The sequence below is a fragment of the Bombus affinis genome, chromosome 7 (genome assembly GCF_024516045.1).
Source record: "Bombus affinis isolate iyBomAffi1 chromosome 7, iyBomAffi1.2, whole genome shotgun sequence".
Classification (NCBI taxonomy): domain Eukaryota; kingdom Metazoa; phylum Arthropoda; class Insecta; order Hymenoptera; family Apidae; genus Bombus; species Bombus affinis.
Genome location: NC_066350.1, coordinates 720,132 through 729,502, shown reverse-complemented (window position 1 = coordinate 729,502; position 9,371 = coordinate 720,132). Strand labels below are relative to the sequence as shown.

Genomic DNA, 9,371 nt, shown 5'->3' with positions numbered 1-9,371 from the left:
ATATTATTTATTAAGATAAATGAAAATAACAGAGATAAACACAAAAGTCTTATTCCGCTCAAATCACTCTCGCAACTCTATAACTCTAACAACTCGATCTCTCTACAACGCAAGCAGCTCTACAACTCTCGTCTTCGGCATCTGCACTCGCACGCTCTCGCTTCTCAACTCATACTGTACGCCTTTTGCATTCGTTCTCGCCGGCGTCTCAACTAACTCTGCCTTTAGCATCTCTTTTGTCTTTTCCCGCCCTATCGCGCACGTGTCCCGAAAACGCCCGTGGCCGGGGTCACGCAGGCCTTTTCCACGAAACTGTTTTTTTTTTTTTTTTTATCTTTGTTTATTAATTCCAGGTTTTTTACATATTTTTTTTACATGATTTTTTTTCCAGAATAAACGCTGAATTCTAATTGTAGGGTGGTACAGGCAAAAGTACCGATACGCGACGGTACGACGTAGCCATGCATTATTACATTTTTTTTTTTTTTTTTTTTTTTTTTTTACGCCTATTATAGTTTGTTAAATTTAAGCCGCTGTTGCGCTGAGCTTATGTGCGATGTTCTAATTTATGTCCTGAAAGCCTGGACGCAAAAACAGGACAGTTCGCTAGCCTATTAGGGGAGGGTTGGGAGGGGATGGACTGGGAGGGGAGGGGAGGGGTGTTCTGTGGGATTAGTATAGTATTCGTATATCTATTTATATATTTACATATTTACACTTAATTCAGTGGGCGTTGCCGTTTTGTGGTTCTTTATCTTGTTGTTTTTTGTTATGGGTTCCGTATCCACCAATATTTTTTTGTGTTTTTTCTGTGTTTGTCTTCTGTATCCTTTTGGGGGAGGGCCATGTTGTATCTCCACCTAGTGTCTGCCGTGCGGCCATCTAGGTTTTCCTCGTATTGAATAGATTTCATTCCTATTTTCCTTTGCATATGATAAATTATGGGTATGTTGTTTTGGTCTTGGAGATAGTTTCTTTCGTCTAGGTATAGAAAGGCTTCGGGGGGGATGTAGCCTGTTAACAGAGTGTTTTTGAAGTATGCGTCGTTTGGGTATAAGCAGCCGAAGATTAGGCTGTTTTCTTTGATCTTCGCGGCTTGCGAGAAGTGATTTCTCGTTAGTTTTAGGATGTGGCAGTCGATGCGGTGGATGTTGGCTAAGTCGTATATTTTTTTGTTTTTTACGTATTTTCTGTATCCGCTGTGTTCTGATCTGTAAATGCTCAGGCAAGCTCTGATGCATTTTCTTTCAAATATGCGAATTTTTTCCATTATTGACGCTGGTATGTTGTACCATATTGGACAGCCGTAGGTTATAATGGGTCTTATTAGCGATTGGTAGCACATGATTTTTACTTTGCTATCGAGAAGTCTGGAATAAAACAGCCTTTTTGCATTTCAAAAGCTTTGCTGGCTTTGGAGAGTTGGATTTCGATGTGTTGCTTGTAATTTAGTTTTTCATCTATGTTTATTCCTAGGTATTTTACGCAATTTTTGTGTGGTATGAGGTTCTCTTCGTTTGCTTTTTCTTTTAGGTGGAATTTCCTGACTTGTTCCCTTTCTGCTGGGCCGATTTTGCTTGTCATGGGTCTGAATAGTATGGTTTCGCATTTGCTTGCGTTAATTTTTAGTTTCCATGTATGATAGTAATCGCTGATTTTGTTAAAGAGTTCTTGCAGTTCTGTTCTTATCGTTTTGGTTTTGCGGCCTGTTACGTAGATGATTAGGTCATCCGCGAAGGCTATGGAGCGTTTATGTGTGGATGTGTTGAGGTTAAAGAGGTTTAGTAAGTCGTTATTGTAGATGCTGAAGAGTAGTGGGGAATTTACTGTTCCTTGTTGCAGGCCGTTCTCTATGGAGAATTCTTCGCTTGAAGTGTGCGAGCCGTCGGTCATTATGAAAGTTTTGTTTGTTATCATGTCCCATACTATTTTGACTAGGTATTCGGGGAAGTTCTTTTTAATCATTTTATAAATGAGCCCTGGGATCCAGACTGTGTCGAAGGCTTTTTCGATGTCTATTAGGCAGGCGGCTACTCGTTGATTTGCGTTAAGTGCCCAGCAGATATAAGTTTGTTTATTGCGTGGATTGTGGAGTGTTTGTGGCGGAAGCCGAATTGGTTTTCTCCACGAAACTGTTCACTTGAAAGGACCGATGACACATTGATGTACCCAACGATGCCGCGGCTCTCGTTACGACATTGTTTACGATTCGGCCGATATCTTAGGCCTTTTGTCCACGATACTACAATATAATAATATAGACACGTTTTAAATAGTAAAAGCTTTATTACAAAAAAAACTGAAAATTACAATTAACACAATAATAACAAGGTTTTCCTATAACATATACGTGCGTTACGATATGAAGTTTTATTTATTTGTAGATATTATAGTATGAAAATTAATATGTTATTAAAAAATTTTGATGCTTCCTTTAGGAGAAGCACCTCCCAGGTTGAAAACCGCTGGCCTAGGTACATATTTAGGACTTACGATTAGAGTATTCTACACATCCTTTGTGGTATGCAATCATTTACATTCGTGTTAAACAGGTTGCATCTATGGGCGCAGAATGTCGTCAAGCGATGACGATAAGTGATGTGTGTGGGTAGAACTTTTTAAACTCCTAACATCAACTATTTTCTGAACACAATTTTATAGAAATATTAATAAATTCTTATAAAGAATTAAGATTCTTTTCTATAGTGTGATTAAACACATAATTTTATTATGTATACCACATATCCGAGGATATTCTCCTTTCGTAGGTTCAATTAAATCAGACAGTTTTAACAAAGAAATTCTTTATTTATTGTAATGTCTAAATTAAAGTATAGAAACCATAAATTAATGTAATTATATTTTACTTATATTTATTATATATTTATAAGTATTATATTTTGGTTTCTATGTTTCTACTTTTATAGCTGTTACAGTTCCGTAATAACATACTATTGACTTTTTTATGCTTATTATCCGAGGGTACCTGAAAATGAAAATATTTATTACAACCACTATACGTGTTCCCCAAAAATTAATTCATAAACTTTCTAGTTTTAATATTATACAATATCTAAAAAGTTAATTTTTTGTTAACAATGCGATTTTCCTGTCCATTTCGTATCTATCGTTTTCTCACAGTTGTAATATTTAAATGCTACAAAAACGTTTTCCATTTTTTTCCGAACAGTGAAAGTTAGAGAAAAACGCCATACATTAATTTAAAATCTATTTATAACGATATTTTTGTTAATTGATAGTTTGATATCCTATCAAAAATGATAATATTACACATTGCGTTATCTATCGAACTCACCACTTATGCCACCACCGCCATACTGCTTATTAATCGCTATATTATAACAAGTCGCGTCGCACCTAATCTGGGTCTGTGGATATAAACAACCCGAACAATCAATTGGCCCTATTGGATTTCTTATATACTGTAAAAAAAGAAAATAAAAGTAATGTTAAAATGAATTTTTAACACATTTTCTCTGATAGAATATGCGTCATGAGTATAAAATTATGATATTTAAACCAGGCTTACTTGATCGGAGCAAGGCCATTGATTAGTATATTGACATCCAAACGTTAGTAGAAAGACTAATCCTACAGAAGGCTGTGCTATAACCTGCGGATAAGGTCGAGGAGGATTCCAATACGGGGGACATATGTGTGGAGGGCACGGGGGCTCATAACCGCGGGCGGGCTCATAACCGCGGGAGGACTCATAACCGCGGGCGGGGTCATAACCGCGGGAGGACTCATAACACGGAACTGGTGGTCGACACGTAGCTAATTAAACAAAGTACTCATAGTAATAACATAAGAATTTCATCTTTAAACTTAGACGTTTAACAAAACGATCGTTTACTCACGACAACACGTTCCACTTCCATTGCCAATAACGTTATGGATTTCGATATTTGTGGTGAAGTTAGTATTTCCTGGATGATCAGTGTTTTTACTAGTTTCGTTGCAATTTCCAGAAACGCACTCGTTTTCGTATTCTGTGATTATTTGAAGCTTTTGCTTTGTTTTCTTCAAACAGTGACCACATTTCTTTTCACATGAACCTGTCACGTGTTCTGTCTGGCATTTCTTCACGCACGACTCCAAACAATTATGATCTTGATAAAATTCATAATAACATTTATTGATTTGAAATAATTTGGCAAAAATTCTGAATAAAAAGAATAGGAAAGAAAAATATAGACAGAATATCATATTGTTAGTACTTATATGACGAAGGAAAAATACTTCAGTCTATACTGTACACAGCACAAAAGTTGAAAACTTAGATTTGACAAAGCTAAATTCCCCTCGCTCAATCTCTTTTATTTAAATCTCAAATTAGGAAGGTTTGTCTTATTTCACAAAGCACACATTAAAACGTTACTACCTTTCTTTAGAATAAAGATTATTTTTTGCACTTGCGTTTTTACATGATTAAAGAACATATTTTCGAGCAAATAAGAATCAGGACTTGACACAAAATTAATATTTGTAACCAATAAGAATCACTATTTTTGCTACTAAAACTTTTAAGCTCTCCTTTTATTAACAAAGATACCTAATAAAGAAGAAGATGAAACGCAAAAAAGAAATAAACAGATATCGGCATCGATGTTTTATAATCAACTATCGATACAACTAAATTCCATTTTCATCAACCATCAAACAATTTGATCACTTTTATCGCCCCATAGAAAAGTCGTCTGATCTAACCGAAATCCCCATGTACGGCGTGATGTCTCTTTTGCCTCCGCAGGCATTTTATGTAGGTTCTGTAATCCGAGTGCTGACAATCGAGGAGAATCTTTTCTTCTTCCGATGTGGCTGCCTCTGTGACCGCGACCGGTGTACCGAGGGCGGAGTACACAAACACGGTGTAACCAACGAAAACGGCAATAAAGCAGAATGTTCGCGGCTGCATCCTGAGATATTTTAACGAAATAGTTGTCTGCCACGACTCGACCGTCCTTTTATACTCATATTACTTGCTGTTAGGTAAACGACCTGCAACACCGTACCTAACCCCTCCATTAGAGACATAGATTTTTGCACCGAAAAAAGGACGGCGTCGTGCTCTTAGCCCTGAGCTAATATTTTAACGCGTAAATTTTTCACCACGGTTCTACCGTCATGACAAATTTGCACTGCTTATCGTACATCGCCCCGCTGAAATCACTTCTCTGCTTCACTGGAAACGCGCACGAATCAAACACAAAGCTTGGTCACTTCAGAAATAGTTTTTTTTTTTCGTATTCTCATTAATCTTGAATAAAAAATTACAAATATATAATATTTTCAGATTTATTACGTTATTTTTTTTTTATATTTACACATCTATTATTTTTTTTATTATAATAATTGCATTTCCAAATTTTTTCAACCACGCAAAATAACGAAGGAAATTTCTCCTGCAAGATTAAACGTTAAAAACCCTTTACAGAATAGAACTTAGCTGAAAGAAAGTTGGAAATGCTTGGCATCACTTTTTAAACTGAAATTTAACTGACTATAATGTTTTATCCCACCGTTCTTCATTACCGGCTTATGCTTCATAATCAATTCGAAATCAGATGCGATTATTTCTTAGAATACGAATTAGAAAGTAATGTCATAGGCGCCAATCTGTTCATTCTTGCTAGGGAGGTGCGCGATATGTGATTATACTTTATACGCATAATTGCATAAATATGGTGGAAACGATAAACATTTGATAACAGCCTCCTATTTACTCCTGATATGATTTTCGTGCGAGCAACGAAAGGAATTTCTTTGTCACAGATACCTAACGGTGCAAGATGTGATAATAACACGTTTTGCATAACGTTTGTAGATAGTAAATATTTGTGTGATAACGTGCAGAAATTGTAAGTAAAAGGGTTAACTATGCATATATTACGGAATAAGTGTGGATACAGATACGCTTTGTAGAATGTTATAAACAGTGTTAGTACATGAATCGGGTAATATTTAACTTATTCCTTTTTTTTTCAAAGTCTGATAAAAGAGCAGGGTCGATAGTTTTTCTCGTTTTCAATTTCCACTGACAATGAGACCTACTACATTATTAAGTATCGTTTTTACCTAAATTCAAATTAATAATTATATGCACACAATAGAGGTGTAAACTTATATATATTTTGTTAAAATTTGAAAGATACTTACCTCTGTGTTTCATCACTTTAATAAAATTCGCGTTGTATGTTACATTTCCACCAATGCGCATGAAATTTACAGATTGTAAATCACGGACTGATATGTGGCGCTTGTGTTTCTTTTTCACAGTATCTACCTAGGTTCGTAGTACATATTGTGGTAGGCCATTGACATATTTGTCAGATCTTGTAACGCTTTTATATATGTTATCGTTTCTTTTATTCGTGTGAATTATCGGTACTATAAAGCATTCTACCAAATATCTTGAAGAAAGCATTGCTTTCTTTGCTACATTTTCTATGCTAGATAATAAGGTGAACAAATTTTCAGTTTACACTGCATTCAGTTAATAGGTTAATTATTTATCAGAACCATTCACGTTTCTATAGACATGATTAAAATGGTTATTAGACTACGAAGAGTGATCTCTAATCTAATGAATGCACCGTGAAGGTTTCTGTAGCGAGTGGTATCCACAAATATCGCAAGAATCGTTTAATGAAAGAAAAGTAAAGAAAAAAAAGAACAATCGTTTAATGAATTTTGCAATTATTATCATCTAATGCAAAAAATATGTATTAGCGCTTGCAATAATTTAGGTCATGGTCCCGTACTACAGTCACTGAAAATAATTTTAATCGTCGATCATACGGTACAAAGATGGCGATGAGAATAATAATGTACGCTTTTCCTAATCGAACATACAATTTTATCGTAAATGCGGGAATTATTGACATTTTGTCATAAGTCAATGTGCGATTAACAAGAACGAAGAAAGTACAAAAACAAAATATAGAAACAACTAGAAACTAACGAACCGATAGTACATCTGCTCGATTTAATTTCTAACACGAGCACGCAATCTCTATGGTACTACATATTTTGAAAATAAAATTTTCACAATTAGCATTTTTTTTAATCTATGTAAAAATGTAGTTACTGATTTCATGGAATATCTACCGAAATATGATATAAATATAATGTGGAACTAATATATACCTATAACGTATATGGACCGTTTATTGTGACCTGAAAAGTTTAACATTACCAATAATGTTTAACCTCATTTTCTTAGTACCGTTCGATCACCGGAAGCACATCGTTATACGTGCCGATATTCTATATTCAACTTTGAGTAGCCTTACTTTGAACGTCGGATTTTTGTTTTTAATGTGTAAGATTTCAGCACATGTTTCAGGAACATTTCACGAATGTTTTTAAAACGAGGAAACCCAACGAAACTTAACACGATCAATGTCTTCATCCCTACTGCTATGCAATTTTTATATCTATAAACGCTTAATTATGAGAGAACAACTTGGGCAACGTTTAGTTTCACCCAATAACACTCTTATATATTTAACTACGCGTTTATTGAAAAAATCCCGTTATATGTGCTCAATTTGAATTTACTCATTAATTCAATTTCACGATAAATTGAATAAAAATTGACTGAGACTTTCCTAAAAGTAATACAGAAGAGGAGAATCCTACGAACACGTGAAATTTTATATTTTATATTATTATTATATTTTCTACTAGAACTAAGTTTTTACCTTTAATACCTTTTTTTCGAATACTATATGCGCAATATATGCTTTAAAAATTGTTAAGATAAAACTCAACTAATCTACCAAAGAGTACATATTTAGTAATAAATTTCTTAGTTTCTTCATTTCGATTCGGATTTCAATAAAAAGATGAAGGATATATGTATTGATAACTGATGGAACTATGGTTCCAAAACTGATGGTGGAAAGTGGAAGGGGATCGAGCCTCAGTTCCTATGACGTGAGCACAGCAGAAAAGTAACGGGCACCGTGGTAGCCAACAACACGCTGCGCTTTCAACGCAATGGATTCTTACCGGACCAGCTAAATATATTGGGTGTCTTAGAATTTTACTTGTCTTATGTATATTACTATGTTAACGAAGAAAATTGCAAAACGAAATTTTTACACTATGCGAAGCCAGTAGCATTTGTGCATATAAAAATGGTTTCAGAGAATCTTGAGAAAACTCCATGCAACTTTTTAAAAATATTATTCACGCTATGTATCTAATTGAAATTAATATTATAATCCTTTGCTATTGATAATTATAAGTATCAACTCTGTAAATATACATATAAGTACTAAATACGTACATATTACCTTTATCCCGCCATTTCTCTTAGCCCAGGATCTCAATTGCGAACGGTAAAGTCGGACGCTTTATCGAATCTGTTATGGAAAATAAAGAAAATAGTCTATGAATTTCTGTAAAACGTTACATTTATCATTAGTGAAATAAAGGAGGAATGCTTACGTAAAGTAGGTGAAATGCATACTTTTGAAAAGCATGGAGGAAACTGATGGGACACCGTGTAGAGAAGTGTGCGAAGTGGGGTGGCGCTGTCTCGTGTGAGCGGCGGCGTGCGTGTGCCTCGGGACGCGCAATGGCCGCCGTGACCCGATGTGCGGCGGTTCAGTGTCAATCGTCCTTAATTTTCCCGTTTTAATTCACCGCTCCACGCCCACGAAAATGCGCGTTACCTCGGCGTGCGTACAGTTAACGCGGATCTGCGACACGGTGTACTTGGACGATCGCCATCATTCTGTCCTCGGTCGTGGTAACGCGATCTCCTCGCGAATGTTCCGATCATCGCCAAGAACCATCGTGGATGCTGACACGCGACCGTGCGTGTCGAAAAACTCTTTTCTCGTGGATAATCGGCCGTAAAAACCGAGCCAGTGAACATGAATTCTCAATGTGTACCCCCGTCGGGCGGCTCTTGTGTCTCGTGAAAGTGGCCCCTCGCGGATCGCCTTCTTCATGCCCGATTTTTTCCTGCAAGAACAGTCTGCGCGCCGAGAAGTGTCAATTGACGTTTAATGCGTGCGTTTACAGATTAGATGAAGAGGAGCAGTGTGTACCGATTTTCGCGTGTATTTCGTGTTAAAGACGAATTCCAGACTTGTCAACGATAACTCGTGACTTCGCAAGTGAGAATCACTGGCGAAACCGAGCAACAAGTGGTCTTTCAGTATCGAGGGATGGGAAGAGCTTGCAGTCAATTTTAAACCACGCTTCGCCGACGTGTGCTACCTATCGTGCGTATCCACCGCGGGGAAATGAACCGGTCGGCAGCGAAAGTTCAAAGGGCAAGTATAATAATGAACGTTTGCCACAATTTCAGCGTTAAACGAGTATCATACTCT

The 9,371-nt window shown here is 36.3% G+C and overlaps 1 protein-coding gene across 1 annotated transcript; it reads right to left on the bottom strand.

Moving 5' to 3' along the window:
- Positions 1–2,367: 2,367 nt before the first annotated feature.
- Positions 2,368–4,711, bottom strand: LOC126918397 (uncharacterized). The gene is made up of 4 exons (XM_050726266.1): positions 3,882–4,711; positions 3,551–3,798; positions 3,317–3,443; positions 2,368–2,986 (listed from the first exon to the last, which is right to left on the bottom strand). Exons 1-4 carry the CDS (start codon positions 4,228–4,230, stop codon positions 2,973–2,975), a joined length of 738 nt encoding a protein of 245 aa, XP_050582223.1. The 5' UTR covers positions 4,231–4,711; the 3' UTR covers positions 2,368–2,972.
- Between the last annotated feature and the right edge of the window lie 4,660 nt (positions 4,712–9,371).